The sequence below is a fragment of the Myotis daubentonii genome, chromosome 10, assembly GCF_963259705.1.
Source record: "Myotis daubentonii chromosome 10, mMyoDau2.1, whole genome shotgun sequence".
In the NCBI taxonomy this organism is placed as follows: Eukaryota; Metazoa; Chordata; class Mammalia; order Chiroptera; family Vespertilionidae; genus Myotis; species Myotis daubentonii.
Genome location: NC_081849.1, coordinates 13,855,771 through 13,878,283, shown reverse-complemented (window position 1 = coordinate 13,878,283; position 22,513 = coordinate 13,855,771). Strand labels below are relative to the sequence as shown.

At 39.1% G+C, this 22,513-nt stretch overlaps 1 protein-coding gene across 9 annotated transcripts in view; it reads right to left on the bottom strand.

Annotated features, from left to right (window-relative positions):
• The window catches only part of CFTR (CF transmembrane conductance regulator), a 197,365-nt gene that overhangs the window by 108,560 nt on the left and 66,292 nt on the right, over positions 1-22,513 (bottom strand). For 8 of the 9 annotated variants that reach the window (XM_059711630.1, XM_059711634.1, XM_059711632.1 and 5 more), the window contains 4 exons: positions 19,296-19,542; positions 17,606-17,698; positions 12,337-12,519; positions 5,538-5,729 (listed from right to left, as the gene is read on the bottom strand). In XM_059711630.1, the coding sequence (XP_059567613.1) occupies positions 5,538-5,729; positions 12,337-12,519; positions 17,606-17,698; positions 19,296-19,542 (715 nt within the window). The remainder of the gene's footprint in view (positions 1-5,537; positions 5,730-12,336; positions 12,520-17,605; positions 17,699-19,295; positions 19,543-22,513) is intronic. The other variant, XM_059711633.1, reaches the window with a different exon arrangement.

The following is a 22,513-nucleotide window of genomic DNA, read 5'->3' as shown; positions in this document are numbered from 1 at the left end:
CAAATATTGAGTATATGAACATGACTTTCCCAATACAGTGGAGCCTTGACTTACTAGTTTAATTCGTTCCGAGACCGAGCTCATTAACTCAAATTGCTCTATCAACTCAATGCAAAAAATCGGCGGAGAGACAGCTGGTATCTCAAAAAACTCGTTAGTCGGGACACTTGTAAGTCAAGGCCCCACTGTATTCTTAACTTTTCTCCTCGTGTCCATCATAATCATGATCTGGATTACTTCTATGTCTTGGATCTATTTTGTTCATCTGATATGTTTTCTATAGCTTTCTACAATGTCCCTCCTTCTAGCCAGAGTAGCAAATACTACTACTACTACTACTACTACTACTACTACTACTACTACCTTCTATGTGCTGGAATCATACAGAAAACCCTACAAAGTGGGTAATATTATCCCTATACTGCAGAGGACAAAACTCAGTATTCAGCAAAGGTAAGTAACTTTCTTTAGTAACCCAGTTCTGTCAGATTTCAAAATCTATGTTCTTTCTGCTATCCCACAAAGCTTCAAATTATGTCCACCTTAATTCTGCACCTCATGCCACACCCAAAGTGATATAGCTCACATGCTAAGCTGATTGCATCATTCCCCCTAATTAAAGCTCTCCAAGACCAAATTCTTGAGACCAATGTACAAGGCTCCCAAGACATGGCCCTCCAGCTTCTTTCTTCCCCACCACTGTCCCCAGTTACACTCTGGCTCGGTCAAGAGGCTTGTGGTTCCCTGTACTGAACAAACGGCTTTATGTTCTGTTTTCCCGCTCACACATTTCATCTGTCCAGAATTCCTTTTCCATCTTTATTCATCCTTCAGCTTGTCCACTTTTGCAAGAAAGCTTCCCTGAATGGTCCAGACATGTGTAAAGCCCTCAACTGGGCTTTCATACTGCCCTGAGAGTACCTCTATCCCAACACTTTCTATATTATATTGAAACTAGAGGCCCGGTGCATGAAATTGTTTGGGGGGGGGGGGTGTCCCTCAGCCCAGCCTGCACCCTCTCCAATCTGAGACCCCTCGAGGGATGTCCAACTACCCGTTTAGGCCCAAACCCACTGGAATCAGGCCTAAACAGGCAGTCAGACTTCCCTCTCACAATCCAGGACTGCTGGCACCCAACTGCTCGTATGCCTGCCTGCCTGATTGCCCCTAACTGCTTCTGCCTGCCAGCCTGATTGCCCCCAAACCACTCCCCTGCCAGCCTGATCACTCCCTAACCACTCCCCTGCCAGCCTGATCGACACCTAACTGCTTCCCTGCTGGCCCGATTGTCCCTAATTGCCCTCCCCTGCTGGCCCAGTCACCCCTAACTGCCCTCCCCTGCTGGCCTGGTCACCCCTAACTGCCCTCCCCTGCTGGCCCGGTTACCCCTAACTGCTCTCCCCTGCTGGCCTGGTCACCCCTAACTGCCCTCCCCTGCTGGCCCGGTTACCCCTAACTGCTCTCCCCTGCTGGCCTGGTCACCCCTAACTGCCCTCCCCTGCCGGCCCGGTCACCCCTAACTGCTCTCCCCTGCTGGCCTGGTCACCCCCAACTGCCCTCCCCTGCAGGACTGGTTCCCCCCAACTGTTCTCCCGTGCAGGCCTGGTCACCCCTAACTGCCCTCCCCTGCAAGCCTAATTGCCCCCAACTGCCCTCCCTTTCAGGCCTGATCCCTCCCAACTGCCCTCCGCTGCTGGTCTGATTGCCCAAAACTTCCCTCTCCTGCTGGCCATATTGTGGTGGCCATCTTGTGAACACATGGGGGCGGCCATCTTGTGTGTTGGGGTGATGGTCAATTTGCATATTACCTCTTTATTAGATAGGATAGTCTCTTTATGTATGGTCTCCTCCAGCCAGCCTATTAGTTCTTTGAGGAAAGGGATAGCAAAGTTTTCACCTTGTACCCCCTTGCTCCCACCAGTGGACAGTGTCTGGCAGAAGGTAACCACTAAGTACTGCTTTGGCGTCTGAAAGGAACATGGAAAATGGAATCACCTTGTCCCATTGCCACGTTCTAGAGCTTGGAACCAAAGCCTACATTCCAAACCCTCAGGATCTTCGGCCACCTGTTTTCTTCCACAGAATACTCCAGCTTTTGTTGATTGGGTCATGAGACCAGCTACCATATTTATAGACGACCACTTTTATAATTTCCTCTTATAACTACTTTTGTCAACTTCAAAACTCAGGCTGACGACTTTTCGTGGCTTTTTGGCTTCATGGTTCTCCTTCTTAATTACACCATCCTCTACCTTGTTTCCACTGTAGTCAGTCAATAACAAGAACTAACTCTCAGACACATTAACATATGTAATGCTCTCTAGCAGTATGCTCCACCTCAAAAGACAGAACAGACTGATGGTTGTCAGAGGAGAGGGGGGTTACGGGACTGGGTAAAAAAGGTGAAGGGATTAAGAAGTATAAGTAGCAGTTACAAAATAGTCACAGAGATGTAAAGTACAGCATAGGGAATATAGTCAATAATGTAATAACCAAGCATAGTCCCAGATAGGTACTGGAAATATCAGGGAAACACTGTAAAGTATATGATTGTCTAATCACTATGTTGTACACATGAAACTAATATAAAATAAGACTGAATGTAAACTAGAATTGAGAAATAAAAATTTTAAAATAAAAAATACTCGGAGAAAAAAAGATGGTAGAAATGAGCTACTAGTCACTGAATGGCTAATTTGCACTAGATACTCTATTAGGCACCTTATATGTATTTCATTTTCTTTTCTCAATAATCCAGTGACCATTTTACTCATCATTCTCCCAATTCTTCCCATCAACTTAACCTTCTCTCTAACGGAATCTCTAATAAAAACAATGACTACGAGGCCATAATTTTCACCCTTGTCACCACTGGGATTCCAGAATGAATCATTCCATTGGAAGGCGTTAGTCTTGAGCTTCCCCTGGAGGTCACTTTTTACATTAGGCAGACATGATTCCCACACTTCCTCCTTTGCACCTAAAGAAATGCCTCTTTCTTTTTCTATTAGATTACATTCTTTATTGACACGTCTCTTTCTCTACTAGCCCATTAACCTCTGAAGTATATGGATCTAGTTTTATTTACAGTTTCATAAAACACAGCAAGACTCAGTAAATGCTTTCAAAATAAAGATATTATCTTCTTGAAGTTTAAAAGTTTATCCAAGCACAAAAGACCTTTATAGTGTATGATTCTATTTATGTAAAGTATCCAATATAGAAAAATTTTAGAGACTGAATATTGCTTAAGGCTGGGTGGAGGAGGTAAGAAGAAATAAAAATTTATTGCAAACGGTTTCTTTTAAAGGGTTTGAAAAATATGATGATGTTGGTGCAGCCACTATGGAAAACAATATGGAATTTACTCAAAAAAATGTACAATGGGACTACTGTTTGACCCAGTGATCCCACTTCTAGGAATATATCCTAAGAAGCTCTAAACACCAATCAGAAAGAATATATGCACCCCTACGTTCATAGCAGCACTATTTATAATAGCTAATATCTGGAAACAGCCCAAGTGCCCAACAGTAGATGAGTGGATGAAAAAGCTGTGGTACGTTTATACAATGGTACGTATGCAGCTGTAAACATGGGTTTCTTACCCTTTGCAACAGCAGGGATGGACCTGGAAAATATTATGCTGAATGAAATAAGCCAGTCAGAGACAGGCAAATATCCCATGATTCTATTTATAAGTGGAACCTAATGAACATAATAAACTGACAAGCAAAATAGGTCTCAAGGCATGGAATAGATTGACATATCTCAGGGAGTGTGGGGGTGAGCGGGGAGACAGGAAGAGATTAACCAAAGACTTATATACCCATATGTATAACAAATTGTCAAAGACAACAGTATGGTGAAGGCCTAGGGTGGGGCAGGGGCTGGGAAGAGGAGGGTAAAGGGGGGGGGCAGGAATTGGACATCTGTAATACTGTCAACCATCTGAAGAAATAAAAGAAAATGTGGTGATGGCTGTAAAGCCATGTGAATATAGTAAAAAACTGAATTATACACTTTAAAAATAATTTTAAGGCTGGCCATGGAATCAGAAAAAAAATCAATAACATGATCTTCCTCTTACCCTCTTTCTTTAATTATTTTAACAATTTTATGGAGATATTAGTGGCCCAGTGCAAAATATAAGCCTGCCAGAAACTTCCAACACCTTTCTACTAATAAATAAAAAAGTCCCATCATTTATATTGCAAGGCACTACCACTCCTACATCCCAGTCCCCTCCTAGATAAATATGTGTGTTACCTAGAAACACGCAGACTTTTTATAATAAATCTACTGAGTGTTCCAACCTCTAGGTTGTGAAATACAACTCCTGGAAGAAGGACTTTTGAGGAATGAAGAATATCTTCTTCAAAGTAAATCCAATACTTTTTCAGGAGAGCTTTAATTTTCATTATGCTTTCAGAGTGTATGAAAAATAAGAGATGGGACTTTTAAAAACTGTTGAGTGAATCATTATATACATAGAGAGCCATTTATACAAACAAGTAGACCTCTATTATAAAAATTGCAGTTCTAGCTATTCTGCAATTAGCCATGTTCTATTTTCCATGCACTGTATTTTGTTTTATTTTATTCACACTGCAATTTTTTCCATTAATGGCTACAAAGTAATCAACTAGTGTCGAATGCCATCTATCATTCTGAAAACCTCATAATGATATATATATTCTCTCTAATCATTTACATCAATAATTATTGAAGCTTCCATCATACAATTTGTGTACCAAACAGCACAAGATCCACATACTTATTTCACTTGAAATGCTTTCAATGCAGATTTAGCCCATTCCCCAATATTGTTATGAAATGAGTCAATAGCATCATCTTCATTTAGCTAGAGATTATGTTGAAGGCTAAACAAAAGATAAAATCACAATTTTATCTCTAATTCTCTACAGGCAGGACAATGCTCATTCCATTAGACTATGATGTAATTAAAATTATTAAAATCCTCTTACATAATTTTGAAATATCTTTTTAAAAAGCATGCAATTGAAGACATTTTCTCATTAACAAGTGAACAAAATTCTCATCATTTCATAAAGAGTTTTTGTCTAACTAAGCAAGTCCACCATTTTAAAAATAAAGTATATCTTCTCTATGTTTTTCTAAGTTTCTTAAAACAAGGTTCAGTCCAGCCTGTGTGTCTCAGTGGTTGAGCGCTGACCCATGAACCAAGAGGTCATGATTCAATTCTGGTCAGGGTGCTTGCCTGGGTTTGTGGGCTCGATCCCCAGTAAAGGGAGTGCAGAAGGCAGCCAATTGATGATGTTTCTCTCTCTCATTGATCTTTCTATCTCTCTATCTCTCTCCCTTCCCCTCTCTCTAAAAATCAATAAAAACATATTAAAAAAATAAGGTTCACATGTTTTCTTAATTGACTTACTCAAAGTTCTTTACCTATAGTGATAACTTGATGAACATATATAGACCAACTGATCAAATAGGGAGCTAAATATGTCATTTAGGTAGTTTAAAGGTCAGAAATTTTTCACATAATTACTTACCTCTTCTAGTTGGCATGCTTTGATGACACTCTTATATCTATACTCATCGTAAGAAACACCAAAGATAATGTTTTCTTTAATGGTGCCAGGCATGATCCATGAAAACTGAGAGCAGAATGAAATTCTTCCACTGTGCTTAATTTTACCCTCAGAAGGCTCCAGTTCTCCCATAATCATCATCAGAAGTGAGGTCTAGAAATGAAACCATTATTAAGTTAAATCATTTGATCAAATCACTCTCAAGATGCTCTTGCCACAAACTGTCATTCTAAGTAGAGCTATCTATTCTAATTTTAAAAGATTCCAATTTTAAAAGATTATAATTATTCATTCAATTCAAAATTTATTAAGCACTTCCTATTGGGGAAGTGAACTAAAAAAACAGAAGACCAAAGATGAAACAAAAAGTTATTATCTATAATAATAAAAGCTTAATATGCAAATCAGCCAAACGACTGAACAGCAGAACAACCATCCAGACAACTGTCCAGACAACCATCTGGACGACCATGCTATGACACGTACTGGCACCAGGCCAGCCAAGGTGGGTGCGATGTGATTAGTTGGGGGGCCCACCATCACCCCATGATCGCCCAGGCCACTGGGGCGATCAATTGGGGGGCTCCGTGATTGTCCCAAAGAGAGAGGCCCAGGCCACCCTCTGTGGGGCAACCGACTGGGGGGCTCCACGGAACCGGGGAACCGGGGTGTGTGGCAGTGGACGTGGGCAGCGCCAGGCTAAGGCAGATGCAGGCTGGGGGTAGGGCCGTGAGGCAGCTGGGGCCATCATGGCCCCAGCAGCCAGGGCTGCGAAGGCCTACCCTTGCATGAATTTCATGCATTGGGCCTCTAGTTATAAATATAACCACTAGAAAAAAACACACCTAACTTGGGATGCCCTTAGCCTCACACCTTTGGCCCCTTTCTCTCCCACACCCACTAACCCATGCCTTTCCTCTAAAATTCAACAGATTATTCCATATTTCTATGCCTTAGAACTATTTTGTTCATCTGTTTATTTTGTTCATTATATTCCACATATGTGTAAGATCATGTGACACATTTTTCCTAATGGGATGTCTGTATGTTACCTTTTGATTTTAAGATCACTTTATTTAGAGAGCGATTATTCCTTTGTGTGATATAAATTGCATATATTTAATTTAGTGTGACATTTTTTACTTCTGTTTTCCATGTACAAGTGATTCGTTTTGTTGGTGTGTTGTTGTTTATTAAGTGACTAATAGCTTTTATTTTATGGCTTCTGGACCTTGAGTTATAGAAAGGCTTTCTTTCTCCATGGTATTTTTTTCTTTTCCTTTATGCATCCTCCACTGTTTACTTTAAGCATTTTATAGTCTTATATTTGTACTTGTTCTTTGATCTATTTCAAATTTATCAGGTGTATGATGTGAGATATGGATACAATTTTTTGTTTGCTCTCCAGGTGGCTGTGCAGTTGTCCAACACCATTTTTTGAATAGCCCATCTTTCTTCACTGTCAAATACTAATTCCCTTATGCATTTGGATCTACTTTTGTAGCTTAAATTTTACTTCACTGGTTCATCTGTTTATTTATGTACCAGTAATTCAACTTGGACCACTATAATTTAATAAAATATCAATATCATTAAATTATATCATTTCCAGGTTAAACATACAAATATATATAGACATATGTGCTTATATATTTACTAGAGGCCCAGTGCACAAAAATTTGTGCACCCGGGTGGGTCCCTCAGCCCAGCCTGTGCTCTCTCTCATTCTAGGACCCCTCTGGGGATGTCCACCTGCTGGCTTAGGCCCACTCCCCGGGGGATCGGGCCTAAGCTGGCAGTCAGACATCCCTCTGGCAGCCCAGGAGCCCTTGGGGGATGTCCACAGCGGGGAGCAGGCTTAAGCTGCGGTTGTACATCCTTAGCGCTGCTGAGGAGGCGGGAGAGGCTCCCACAACCACCGCTGTACTGGCAGCCATCAGCCTGGCTTGTGGCTGAGCAGAGCTCCCCCATGTGGGAGCGCCCTGACCACCAGGGGGCAGCTCCTGCATTGAGCGTCTGCCCCCTGGTGGTCAGTGTGTGTCATAGTGACCAGTCATTCCCAGTCTTTCTGTTGTTATGGTCAATTTGCATATTACCCTTTTATTATATAGGATAGAGCCCTGGTGCATGGGAGGGGGCTGGCTGGTTTGCCCTGAAGGGTGTCCCTGATCAGGGTGGGGTCCCACTAGGGTGCCTGGCAAGCCTGGGTGAGTGGGTGATGGCTGTTTGCAGGCTGGCCATAGCCCCCAGCCACCCAAGCTCCCAGTGGAGGCTGGCTGGAAGCAGGTATCTAAGATTTATTTATCTTCTATAATTGAAACTTTGTTGCCTTGAGCGGAGGCCACAGCTGGCCAGGGCAGGCAGGAAGCTTGGCTTCCTCCATCGCTGGGGCAACCAAGCCTCCTACTTGCTCCAGCTCCGTGGCTGCCAGCCACCATCTTGGTTGGGTTAATTAGCATATAGTTGCCTCGACTGGCTGGTGGGCGTGGCTTGGGGCATAGCGGGGGTGCGGTCAATTTGCATGTTTCTCTTTTATTAGATTAGACAAGAGGCCTGGTGGATGAAATTCGTGCATGGAGGGTGGGGGGGGGAGGTATTCCTCAGCCTGGTCTGCACCCTCTCTAATCTGGGACCCCTTGGGGATATCTGAAAGCCTATTTAGACACGATCCCTGTGGGATCAGGCCCGAAAGGCTATTGGACATCCCTCTCACAATCTGGGACTGCTGGCTCCTAACCATTCGCCTGCCTACCTGCCCAATCACCCCCAACTGCTCTTTCCTGCTGGCCTGATTGCCCCCATTTGCCCTCCCCTGCCAGCCTGATAGCCCCCAAATGGCCTCCCCTGCCATCCTGGTCACACCCAACTGCCTAGGCTTTTATTATATAGGATGTACATATATAAGTAAAAATTTAATTTATATATTTATACATAGTAATATTTTGGTATTTTGAGAGATATGAAGTAAAATGAAAACATCATTAAATATATATAAATGTATAAAAATACAAAAATATTAATAAATCTTTGAAGATACTGTATTTTATTTAAAACATAAGCAAAAGCTGGAGCTAATAGCTTATTCTACACATCTAATGCTCAGTGTTTATGACCCAGCTAAAGCTTAGTGTCAGAGCATGGCCAGGAAAAAGGATGGAGACTATGTGGTGTCATGGGTTATCAGCAAGGCCACAAAGCTGTTTCAATTGTGGTAGAGACAATAAGAGAACTGAAAATCCCCACACCCTGTGGGAGATGTGGTAAGCCAGCCTTCAGTCAAGGGTACCCAGTGGTGCAGATTCTTATACCAGTTACACTTAATTAAAATAATTCAAGGATGTAGATTAGAACAAAAAAACATACCATTTTCTCAAAGATGTTTAATTAAATGTGTAGTTCTGATTTACATCTCTGATTTGATTACTTCATGCCCTTTAAATTTCATAAAGAGAACAAGTGTTTCATCATTATCTGAATGATAGCTCATATTCTTAAAGATCACTATAAAGCCTTCTCTTCTCCTGACAATGAGGTTTGAACATTTACCTATTTTTGCTTTTTAACCTACAACAAAAGCAAGTTGCGGGGGTGGGGAGGGCGGGAGGCTGACCAGCACTGAATAACTTAACCTTCTTATGTATTTTCTTCAAAAAACTATTCCACTTAATAATTTTCCCTCATAGTAAATCATAAGTAAATCTGAGTCCATTCTCCAAAATTCTTTTTTAATTAAACTTATTGGGATGACATTGATTTATAAGTCACATAGGTTTCAAGTGAACACTTCTATGATACATGATTTGTATACCTAATTGTGTGCCTACCACCCAGTCAAATCATCTTCTGTCACCATATATTTGCCTCCCTTTACCCTTTATTATAGCCCCACCTCCTTCCCTCTGGTAACCTCCATACTGTTGTCTATGAGTTTCAGATTTATATCCCACATATGGGTGAAATCATACGGTTCATAGCTTTTTCAGACTGACTTATTTTATTTAGCATAATATTCTCAAGGTCCACCCATGTTGTCCCAAATGGCAGTATTTCATCTTTTCTTCTTTATCCAATCCTCTATTGAAGAACACTTTGGTTGTCTCCATGTCTTGGCCACTGTGAATAACGTTGCAATGAACATAGGAGTGCATATATCTTTGCTAATAAATGTTTTAGAGTTTTTCTGGTAGGTTCCCAAAAAAGAGATTATTGGGTCATATGGTGACTCTATTCTTAATTTTCTGAGGAACTGCCACACTGCTTTCCATAGTGGTTGTACCAGTTTACACTCCCACCTGCAGTGAATGAGGATTCCTTTTTTTCCATAGCCTCTCCAACACTTGTTATTACTTGTTAAGAATAGCTATTCCAGGGGTCCTCAAACTTTTTAAACAGCAGGCCAGTTCACTGTCCCTCAGACCGTTGGAGGGCCGGACTATAGTTTTAAAAAAAACTATGAACAAATTCTTATGCACACTGCACATATCTTATTTTGAAGTAAAAAACAAAACGGGAACAAATACAATATTTATATTTGCATGTGGCCTGCAGGCCGTAGTTTGAGGACCCCTGAGCTATTCTAACAGGTGATAGCTGGTATCTCATTGTAGCTTTTATTTGCATTTCCCTAATAGCTAGTGAAGTTGAATATTTCTGTTGATGATCTGTATGTCTTCTCAGAGAGGCTTCTGTTCAGGTCCTCTGCCCATTTATTAATTGGATTGTTTGGTGTTGAGTTGTATGAATTCTTTATATAGTTTGGATATTAACCCCTTGTTGGAGCTGTTGTTTGCAAATATCATCTCCCATTCAGTTGATTGCCTTCTGTTTTATTGATCATTTCTTTTGCTATGCAGAAGCTTTTTAGTTTGATATAGTCCCAGTCATTTATTTTTGCTTTTACGTCCCTTGCCTTGGGGGTCAAATTCATAAAATGCTCTCTCTGACCAAGGTCCATAAGTTTAGTACCTATTTTTTTTCTATATAATTTATTGTTTAAAATCTTACATTTAGGTCTTTGATCAATTTTTAATTATTTTTTTACATGGAGACAAACTGCAATCTAGTTTCATTCATTTGCATGTGACTTTCCAATTTTCCCAGAACCATTTATTGAAAAAACTTTCTTTTCTCCATTGTGTTTTTTGGATCCTCTGTCAAAAATTATTTGCCCATATACATGTGGTTTTATTTCTGGGTTGTCAATTGTGTTTCATTGGTCTGTGTGTCTGTTTTTCTGCCAATACCATGCTGTTTTGATTATTGTAGCTCTGTAGTATAATTTGAAGTCAGGTAGTGTGATACTTCTGGCTTCGTTCTTTTTTCTCAGGATTGCTTTGGCTATTCGGGGACTTTTGTGGTCCCATACAAATCTGGAATTTTTTTTCCCCGATTTCTTTAAAATATGCCATTGAGATTTTGATGGGTGTTGCAATAAATCTGTATATTGCTTTGGGTAATAAGGCTATATTAACTATGTTGATTCTTCTAACCCATGGTCACAGAATATCTTTCCATTTCATTATGCTTTGTAGTTTTCAGTATGTAGGTCCTTCATACCCTTTGTTAAGTTTATTACTAGGTATTTTATTCTTTTGGTTGCACTTGCAAAAAGAATTGGTTTTTGTTTTCTTTTTTCATTTCCCTTTCTGAAGTTTCATTGTTAGTATATAGCAGTGATGGCGAACCTATGACACCCGTGTCAGAGGTGACATGCGAACTCATTTTTTTGGTTGTTTTTTCTTTGTTAAATGGCATTTAAATATATAAAATAAATATCAAAAATATGTCTTTGTTTTACTATGGTTGCAAATATCAAAAAATTTCTATATGTGACACGGCACCAGAGTTAAGTTAGGGCTTTTCAAAATGCTGACACGCCGAGCACAAAAGGTTTGCCATCACTGGTATATAGGAAGACAGTGAATTTTTGCACATTGATTTTGTATCCTGCAACTTTATTGTATTTGTTTCAAAATTATAATGTCAAAAAATGCCTGTATGATTTTCCTGGACAAGTTCTGAAAAAATGTGTGTGCCACAGACTGGTAAAAATTGATGGTTCAAATACTATGCTATTATAAAAAAGAAGGAATTCTTAGCATTTGCAACAGCATGGATGGAACTGGAGAGCATTATGCCAAGTGAAAAAAGTCAATGAAAGAAAAATTCCACATGATCTCAGTCATTTATGCATATTTAAGACCATTATAAACTGATGAACAAAAATAGATACCGAGGCTGAGCAACATCGAACAGAATGTCAAACTACAGCGGGAAAGCCGGGGAGGGTTGAGGGGGTGGGTAAGAGATCAACCGAAGGACTTGTATGCATGCATATAAGCATAACCAATGGACACAAGACACTGGGGGGCATGGGAGGCTAGGGGAGGGTCAGAGGGAGAAAGAAGGAGACATACGTAATACTCTTTGTAATACTTTAAACAATAAAACAATTTTAAAAAATTGATGGTTCATTTGTTCAATAAAGTTACTGAATGCCCACCTTGTACAACACACTGCACTGAGAGCTTTACAAAACTGAAAGGTGTAGAGAGAGCCACTGGTAATAATATGAAGAAATAAAGGCTAGAAGATGTTATCAGTGGAATAATTTATATTATAAGATACACTATATCTAAGCATTATCCTAATACCAATGTAAACATTTCTTCAAAATACCTTTTTACACTACAAACTAGAAAAAGAAAGAAGAAATGCATGCCAAGTTAAAAACTTAATGATAAAGAATAACATAAACTACCTTGCCTGCTCCAGTAGATCCAGCAACTGCCAACAACTGTCCCCTTTCTATCTTGAAATTGATATCTTTCAGGACAGGAGTACCAAGAAGTGCGATGTTACTGAAGATGATGCTGTTATCGCCATTGCGGATGTTTCTAGTATTATTGTTTTGTTTTGCATTCTCAAATAATTCCCCAAATCCCTGTTAAGAAAAAAACAGAAAATTTAAAAAGTCAGCTTCCCATATATTTTCAATAGCTATTTATGTATGATGAATTTGAAAAGCACATGGTCCATGATCCATATATTATAGCACATAATTATATAACCCATGATTTCTAGAGCACATGATCCAAAACAGTTGAAATGATAATTATGGCATTTAATAATAACCATTTTAATGTCTTAGATTATTGCTAAACATCAAATTAAATTAAATATACCTATTTATCTATATAAGTGTTTATATATACACCTCCTGTAGGTTGGGTACATAAATATTATCATTTAATCCTCAGCATAATAATAATATATGTGGCAAGATTTGACAATTCCTTTCTTTCAAAGCTGCAGACTGTGATTCAGAGAAGTTAAATAGCAAAAGTCACATAACTAGTAGGCTACAGTGGAATTACAGCCCAAATCTGACTTCTACTCTATCATGTTAGTGGTACATTCCTCTGAAAAGCTCAAATTATTTATTTAAGTAGTTATTATTAAACATAAACATGCCCTGGCAAGTGTTGCCTCATGGTTAGAGCATTGGCTTGTGCATGGAAGGGTGGCAAGTGCGATTCCTGGTCTAGGGCACATATCTGGGTTGTAGGTTCGATCCCAGCCCCAGCGGGGGCAAGTGCAGGAGGCAACCAATCCACGTGTCTCTCTCACATCGATTTTTCAATCTCTCTCTTTCTCTGTCCTCTCCCCCTGCCTTCCTTCCCCTCCCTCTAAAAATCAATAAATAAAATATCCTCAGGTGATGATTAACAAAAAGCAAACAACAACAAAAATGATAAACGTGACAATATTGCCAGATTATTTGAATGAATTCCATTTACACAAGAAGGCAATTGTGTCTTACCTAGCTTAGAATAGATTTCAGAAATGAATTGGAGGATAAGGGATTTTAGTTAACTATTTATTTGATTGCTTATTTTTTAATAATTTAATAAATTAATATACATTAACTATCTTCATTTTATAAAATCTTTATCATTGAAAGTATTACATATGTCCTCCCTTCTCCCCGATTGACCCCTTCTAGCCTGCACCCACCCATTTTAAGTAAAGTTATACTTTTTCTGAGATAAAGTTAACTGATTGGCTTGACAATGATCACTGACTACATAAATTTATTTATCTTCCATAAATTGAATACACTGAAAGTGCAGCTCCCAAGTTTTGACAAAAATCCATTTTACATACAATAAACAGGAATTACATCTTTTGCCACCACTTAAACTTATGTTGAAAAGTTTATAAGTCAACTTAAACATGTGTCAGAGTTCATAGTTTTTCAAAATCCTTTTACATTTGAAGACTGCTGCTTTGAATCCTTATGTTATAGATGGCTAATGGTCCCTCAGTCATCAGACAACTAAATGCAAAGCTTTTAAGAAATAATCAATTAAGGTGTTAAAAAATGAGTCCTAGCCCTAGCCAGTTTGGCTCAGTGTATAGAGTGTCCACCTGCAGACTGAAAGTCTGGGGTTCGATTTTGGTCAAGGGCACAAGCCCAGGTTGTGGGCTCAATCCCCAATAGGGGGCATGCAGGAGGCTGCTGATTAATGATTCTCTCTCATCAGTGATATTTCTCTCTCTCTCTCTCCCTCTCCCTTCCTCTCTGAATTCAACAATAATGTATGTTTGAGAGAGAGAGAGAGAGAGAGAGAGAGAGAGAGAGAGAGAGAGCCCTGGATGGTTTGATTCAGTTGGTTGGGCATCCTCCTGTGCACCATAAGGTTGCCAGTTTGATTCTCGGTCAGCGCATGTGCCTGGGTTGCAGGCTTGTTCCCTGGTAGGAGGCATGCAGGAAGCAGCCGACTGATATTTTGCTCTCGCATCGATGTTTCTCTCTCTCCCTCCCTCTTCCTTCCTCTTTCTCTAAAAATCAACTTTTTAAAAAAAAGTGTTAAAAAATGAGACAAAGCTATTTGTTATTCCCTTATTCATTTATTTATCAAATAGATTAAACTTATTGAGTATCACCTCTGTATTAAAGATAACTTCAAAGAATCCCACATGGGAGAATAACATGAATAAATATTAATATTGCAATGTGCTTAGTGCTACAACTGAAAATTATACCAAGTCCTATGGGAGTACATTAGAAGGAGCAGCCGACTCAGCCTGGAGCTTAACCAAGTAAATGGTCTACACACTAGGCTATAAAGGATGTAAGTGGGATTTCACAAGACCAAGAAATAGTATACGTATTCTAGGAAGATGGATCTGCATGCACAATGATTTAGGCTTAAAAGAACAAACTATGTGTCAGGCATGATGAGTGGCTGGGTCAGATACATATGACAAGATGACAAAGGCTGTGCTTGGTAAGTGGGCAGTACAGGCTGTTAAGGAGATTGTGTGGCATGCTTAGAAGGACTTTTATCCAGTAAGACAGACTCGGACCAATGGCAGGTTATTGTTCATAGTAACTTTCATTTCTAATTATAGAAGTAAAATACTAATTTCAGGAAATTTGGAAAATGTAGAAAAGCAGAAAGAAGAAATTACCTATAGCACTACTACTGAGAAAAAAACCTTATTTAACATTTCAACTGATATCCCTCCACTTTTACACATAATATGAATGTATATAATATATAAAACCATATATAATTTTTACATTAATAAAAATTGTATATAAAGTTTGTGACCTGCTTTTCTGACTTTAAAAAAATGATAAAAATTTTCATATACCATTAAGCATTCTTCTAAATATATTTTGGTTGCAGGATAGTATCCAAGAGTATATATAAACTATATATATGTACTTTGCTACAAAAGTGGAGTACATTCTTTTTTTTTTTTTTAGTATAAATTTTGGCAAGTGAACTTTCCAAAGAGAACAGGTTATAAAATTCCAAGTCCTTTGGAGAGTAGTTCAAAATTTTCCTCCATCAATATATGATAGTCCTTTTTCAAGGACCCTTATCAACACTGTTGCTTTTGTTATTTGTTTTGTCCTCTTTTATAGTTTTCTAGGTGAAAATGGAATCTCACTATCAGATCTTAGCCTTATTTATTTGCTCCCTAGTAAGACTGAACATTCACCATATTTATGAATCCTATATAGCTATGAGTGGAATGGTTTTGATAGTATTTGTATTAATCTCACTTTTTGTTTCATCTTTTCAACTAGCTGAGTCATGGTTGACAAGTCAAAACATTCTGAGCTTCAGTCTCCTGAGTTATTGAGGTAATATATATAAAGTTGTTTTGTATACAGTAAAGCAATAGTCACTCTTTAAAAAAATCAGAGGCAGTAATGATGAGTGGAAAAGGGCTCTGCAGTCAGAGAAACCTAAGCTAATCTTCTAGCTCCACCCTATCTAGTTGTATAACCTCCTTCTAGTAACTTAAACTTTATAAGTCTCAGCTTCCAACACATAAATAGAAATTCTACTTACTCATAGGTTTGGAGTGAGGAAAGAGTCATATATAACTCATCAGGGACTTAACTCCTGGATAACTGGGTTGATGGTGACATCATCAAAGGAGAAAAAGAATACACTAGAAACTGGGGGAGTGATAAATGTGAAGGGCTTGAGGAGCATATAGAAAATTTGGAATACATACATGAAGTTCAGGAGAGTGGGGCCAGAGATTTGCATTTGAGAGTCATTAACTCCTTGTCCTCAAGGGTGAGCCTGGGTGAGGTCACCCACAGAGAGCATGAAATGCTAGGAGACTTAGGTGGAGACTCAGTGGCCCATCACTACTGAAATGGCAAGCAGGGATGACTAGAAGTCACAGTCTGAGGACACAGTAATGTGGAAAGTGAGGATACAGACAGACACGAGTCAATGGTTCAGTGAAAGGGTTGTAGGTGGTGACATTTGGGTCCAAAATCTGGCTTCAGCTCTTGACAGTTGTGTGAGCTAAGCCAGGTAACTTCACCTTTCTAAGCCTCCATTTCCTTATCATTGAAATGAAAATGTTAATATTACTAGCTCATAGGACTATTTTGATAATTAAAGGAGACAACACATACTTACTTTTAGGAGAGTGAAACTGAGGACTTTTGTCCAAGAGTAGGAAAGCAATTGTTTGAAAATAGTTGTGGAAAATGTCAAATTTATTTTTCCTTCATACCTAGAAGGGCATTTGAAATTTCTAAAAGCAAAAAAGTAATATCAATCTGACCCACACACTTTTCCACAAACAACTTTGCTAGTCAGATAAAGAATTATTCTCTTGACCAGAATCCTAATAAAAGATAGTTTTAGGTAAAATGAAAAAAAAAAAAAGAATTATCTCTTACCTATACCTTAAAACATGAAGTAAAGTGAAGTTCTGGTGATCATGTTGCTTATAAAACAAATTTAAGATATTGTATAGTATATAAAAATAAGACATTAGTTTCATAACTCCTATCTTTACAAAGATATCAGTGATAAGAAATAGGAACTCAACAGGGCTTCTCAATAATCAGATATCAGATATTGCTTCATTAGAGGCTGAAAATCATTGATAAATATATTTTCTGACTTTGCGAAATATAAGGATTTTTTAATAATAAATTAAAATGAGCACAAATCATAGAAAACCATACATTGGTAGAGATCTCATACATCTTTATGTTGACTGGAGTCTGTAAAGCACTTGGACTGGAACTTGAGATCAGATAAGGTAGCATTTATTGAGGAATTATTATGTACATGGTATTCAGCTGAACACTTTACATAAGTCTGCCAGGTGAATATTAATATTCCCATTTTACAGATGGAGAATCAAAGGCTTCACAGAGTTCTATAACTCTATTTAGATTACACAGAGAACAAACAGCAGAACCAGGATTCAAATTCAGCCCTACCCAGATCCAAAATCAATGAACTTTGTATTACTTCCTGACATGTTATGTGAAACAAGTTATAAGACTCAAAAAAATGTAAAGAGGTTTCAATACTCTATTTAACATTCCTGAGCCTCTATTTCTTAATCTATAAAATAAGTAGAGTGGTTCGCCTTCCAGTTCTAACATCATTCTCATTGTCCATTAATATGAAAATGACATTCACACGAAAAAATGCTTAAGTATTTAAGTAAATTTTTTTAATTCTTACCTCTTCCCAGAAAGCTGTTACATTCTCCATCACTACTTCTGTAGTTGTTAAGTTATATTCCAATGTCTTGTACTCTTGCTTTTGTAAGAAATCCTATTAATAAAGACAGAGCAAAAACATTGTTAAGTTATATTCTAATGTTTTATAGACCTTATAAAGCGCCCTGCACTAGCGAATTCGCCTCAATTGGGACAAAGAGAAAACCAGTATCTTTATCTTTATGTCAACCCCACCCCTTTTTTAGAAGCATCATTAGCATCACTTCTCTAGGTTAAGTAAAGATGTGAAGTCCTGATATAACTGATTTTAAGGCATCAAATCTTGATTCTAAAAGGGTCCTATTAGAGACTCCCATTCACAGTGTTCTGTGGGCAGGTGGGAGCACAAGGAAGAATTAAGCCCAGGCATCCTGAAGTCTTCACCACCAGAGGTAATGAAACCAGCCTGGTCCTTGCCTCCTCGCTTTCCCCTTTTCTTCTCTACTTTTCTCTCTCTTGCTACTTCAATTTTGGTTTCTCTCTTTTTCTCTAATTTTTTTTTCAAGATCTGTGTTCCTGTTCAGTGGGACCTCTCTGTCTCTGACACTCTCATTTTCTCATTTCTGGTCTATATATCTGTTCTCTCTCTCTCTCTCTCTCTCTCTCTCTCTCTCTCTCTCTCTCTCTCACCTGTGGTGGTTTAAGAGAAGAAATAAGATTAGTCCAAGACCTGCTATGGTTTTGAGCTATACTCATCAATTTGCCTAAATTGCAAATCTCAAACACACTTTTGAAACATGATAAAATTAGGAGGAAGAGGACCCCTTTACTATATATTCCAACCCTTCAAAGGCAGGCTGAAGATACAATTTGTTGCATATGTGACATCTCCTCATTTTTAAATGCTGGCAAATAATTCTAATTTTTTTCTTCTTTTTAATGTGAAGGTCAAATAAAACAGGTCTAGGGGCCAAAAGTAGGTCCATGGGCCACAATTTGCAAACTCTGGCCTAGATTAAATAATGGCAGGACCATTTAAAAGTGGCTCACCTTTCATCACCACCTTTATGTATGTCACAGTGATTTATTTTTCTGGGTTAAATATTTAAATAGTATTTTAAAAGTATAATAAAACATTTTCACCTGCATATTAATTATAAACATTATAACCACATGCAAGTTCATAGTAGTGATTAAATTAGCTTTGTATAAACTTGAGTCTCATCACTTGAGGATTTGAGAACTTTTCTTCAGGGCTCCCAGCTACATCAGCATTGCTGGGATTTTAAGGTAATTCATGTGATATAAAATGCCGTTCGCATCCACCATATTGCCCAAGGAAATACTTGGAAAAGTTTGAAGTGAATATTCCTAGAGTTAGCTGGAAAGTTCTTTAACTTCCTGGTAAACCTGCCACCATCTTTGTGCACATTTGTCAAGTGCATGAGAATAACCTATTGCTTGATGACTTGAATAAATTCCTCAGAATACAGAAACAATATTTTCTGCAATTGCTTTGACTTGAGAGGATCTCACAGGCTTTTATTTTATTTCAATAAACTTCCATTACTAGGGCTTGTTAGACCACATATAGACGTCAAGAGAGAAAATTCTGAGCATCAAACAGGCCCAAGACAGTCTGCCCACTATTAAAGTTCTAAGCTACTTTCAAATCATTGTATACAATAAAATGCCCACTCTTGGTACGTTACCTGTATTTTGTTTATTGCTCCAAGAGAGTCATACCATGTCTGTACAGCCCAGGGAAATTGCCGAGTGACTGCCATGCGCAGAACGATGCAGAATGAGATGGTCGTGAATATTTTTCGAAGGATGACTCCTTTGATAAATGCATAGGGAAGCACAGACAAAAGCACCACAAAGAACCCTGAGAAGAAGAAGGCTGAGCTATTGAAGTATCTCACGTAGGCTGCCTTCCGGGTCAGTTTCAGTTCTGTTCTATAAAACAAAATAGTAAGATTTGGGATGCTTATTTACTTTGCATCTTGCAATCTGAACACAGGCTCACAAGGCTTTGTGCCCCGCGGCAAGTTATTTAACTTATCTGAGCCTCAGTTACCTTATCTGAAAGAGGAATAGAAATAAATGCATCAGTGTTTTGTCCATAATACCTGTAAATATTTCTAAACTATAACTACTAAGCTCAATTATTATTAAATTACTTTCACACCTTTATCACTTCATTATAATTAGTAAGATTAGTGAGACTTTGATAACTTTTTGTTTTTTGGTTGGTGTTTTAAGTGATTAGGTATAATAACGAGGACAATGTTATAAGATTTATAAAGAAAAAGACAATTCTGTGGTTCCCTAATAGGTTCTTAGCACTTTAGAAATTCTAGCTTGGCTTTGGGGAACACTAAAAATAGCATATATATAAGAGTGTTTCGAAGAAACCAAGATGGCGGCATAGGTAAACACCAGAGATTGCTGCCTCGCACAACCACTTCAAGAATATAATTAAAAGACAGAACGGGCATCATACAGAACCACAGGAAGGCTGGCTGAGTGGAAATACTACAACTAGAAGGAAAGAGAAAAGCATGCCGAGACTCAGAGGAGCTACGGTGCAGAAGTTAAGTGCACAGGTATGGAGGTGGATGTGGAAAGGGCTGGCGGCTGAGGACACGGTTGGCTTTTTCAATTGGGAGGGAGTCTCAAACTCCCTACTGCTCTGAACTCCAGCTCCAGGCTAGTCTCTGGGGACCCTGACTGATACTGGGAGAGGCTACTGTCTGGCATCGTTCGCATCTCGAGGGCGGCTTTCTCTCAGAGGTGCTTGCAGCGATTACCCGGACAATGAGACTTGGGGCCTCTTAGGGAAGTACTGACGATCAGCCATAGCTGTTTGCTCCACCCTATTGATTCCCTGGGATCCTGCCCCGCCCAAGCTGTGCACCACGGAGGCTTTTGCAATCTGAAAATTACCTAACAAACTTGCAGCTGGCCCAAGGCCCCAGGGCAACTTGCACTCCTTCACAGCTGAGCTCCAGCTGAGTAGCCTCAGGCAAAGGCTAGATTAGCACCTCCTGAAAGATCCAGGAACCAGTATACCCGGTGGTCAGAGTGACTCAGTGAGCACCAAAGCCCCACTGAAGCAAGTCTTGCCCCGGATGGGTGTCTCCAGCACAGAAGTTCTCCCACCACAGACACAGCTGATTCTCACAGCCAATTGGTCAATTCCTCCCAGTGATACCTACAACAATCAAGGTTTAACTGCAACAAGACTGTGCACACAGCCCACAAGGGGGTGCACTAAGAGAGTCCACCTCAGGTAATGGGGGAGGCTGAGCCACTGGGCCCTATAAGACACCTAGCACAGAAAGCCACTCCATCAACACAAGGAAGCACAAAAAATTGCAGAGACAAAGAAATAGGACACAAATGACAGAAATGGAGGAAAGCAAACAATTGGATATAGAGTTCAAAACCACACTTTTAAGGTTTTTTCAAGAACTGCCCAGAAGCCGCTGATAAATTTAGTAAGATCCTTGAAAAGACAGGTGAGACCGCCGATAAATGTAATGAGATCCTCAAGAAATCTAGTCAGACCCTGGATGTTATGATAAAGGACCAACTGGAAATTAAGCATACACTGACTGAAATGAAGGTTATTATACAGACTCCCAACAGCAGACTAGAGGATCGCAAGAATCAAGTCAACAATTTGAAATACGAAGAAGCAAAAAACACCCAACCGGAAAAGCAAAACAAAAAAAGAATCTAAAATTATGAAGATAGTGTAAGGAGCCTCTGGGACAGCTTCCAGCATACCAACATCCGAATTATAGGGGTGCCAGAAGAAGAGAGAGAGCAAGATATTGAAAACCTATTTGAAGAAATAATGACAGAAAACTTCCCCTACCTGGTGAAAGAAATAGACTTACAAGTCCAGGAAGCGCAGAGAACCCCAAACTAAAGGAATCCAAAGAGGATCACACCAAGACACATCATAATTAAAATGCCAAGAGCAAAAGACAAAGAGAGAATCTTAAAAGCAGCAAGAGAAAGAAAGTTAATTACCTACAAGGGACTACCCATACGACTGTCAGCTGATTTCTCAACAGAAACTTTGCAGGCCAGAAGGGAGTGGCAAGAAATGTTCAAAGTGATGAATGCCAAGAACCTACAACCAAGAATACTTTACCAGCAAAGCTATCATTCAGAATTGAAGGTCAGATAACAAGCTTCACAGATAAGAAAAAGCTAAAAGAGTTCATCACCACCAAACCAGCATTATATGAAATGCCGAAAGGTATCCTTTAAGAAGAGGAAGAAGAAGAAAAAGGTAAAGATACAAATTATGAACAACAAATACACATCTATCAACAAGTGAATCTAAAACTCAGGTGAATAATCTGATGAACAGAATGAACTGGTGATTATAATAGAATCAGGGGCATAGAAAGGTAGTGGACTGACTATTATTGGGGGGAAAGGGGTGTGGGGGATGCGGGAAGAGACTGGACAAAAATCGTGCACCTATGGATGAGGACAGTGGGTGGGGAGTGAGGGTGGAGGGTGGGGTGGAAACTGGGTGGAGGGGAGTTATGGGGGGGGGGGGAAAGAGGAACAAATGTAATAATCTGAACAATAAAGATTTAATTTAAAAAAAAATAAAATAAAATAGCTTATGAAGGCAAAAAAAAAAAAAAAGAGTGTTTCTCAAGTGTTAGCATAAGTAAAAATTTCCTGAGAAACTTTTTAAAATACAGTCTCAGGCCTAGGTTTCAGAGACACTAAGTGAGTGAGACTGCAGAAGGCAAAAAAAAAAAGAAAGGAAGGAAGGAAAGAAGAAAGGAAGGAAGGAAGGAAGGAAGGAAGGAAGGAAGGAAGGAAGGAAGGAAGGAAGGAAGGAAGAGAGAAGAGAAGAGAAGAGAAGAGAAGAGAAGACAAGAGAAGAGAAGAG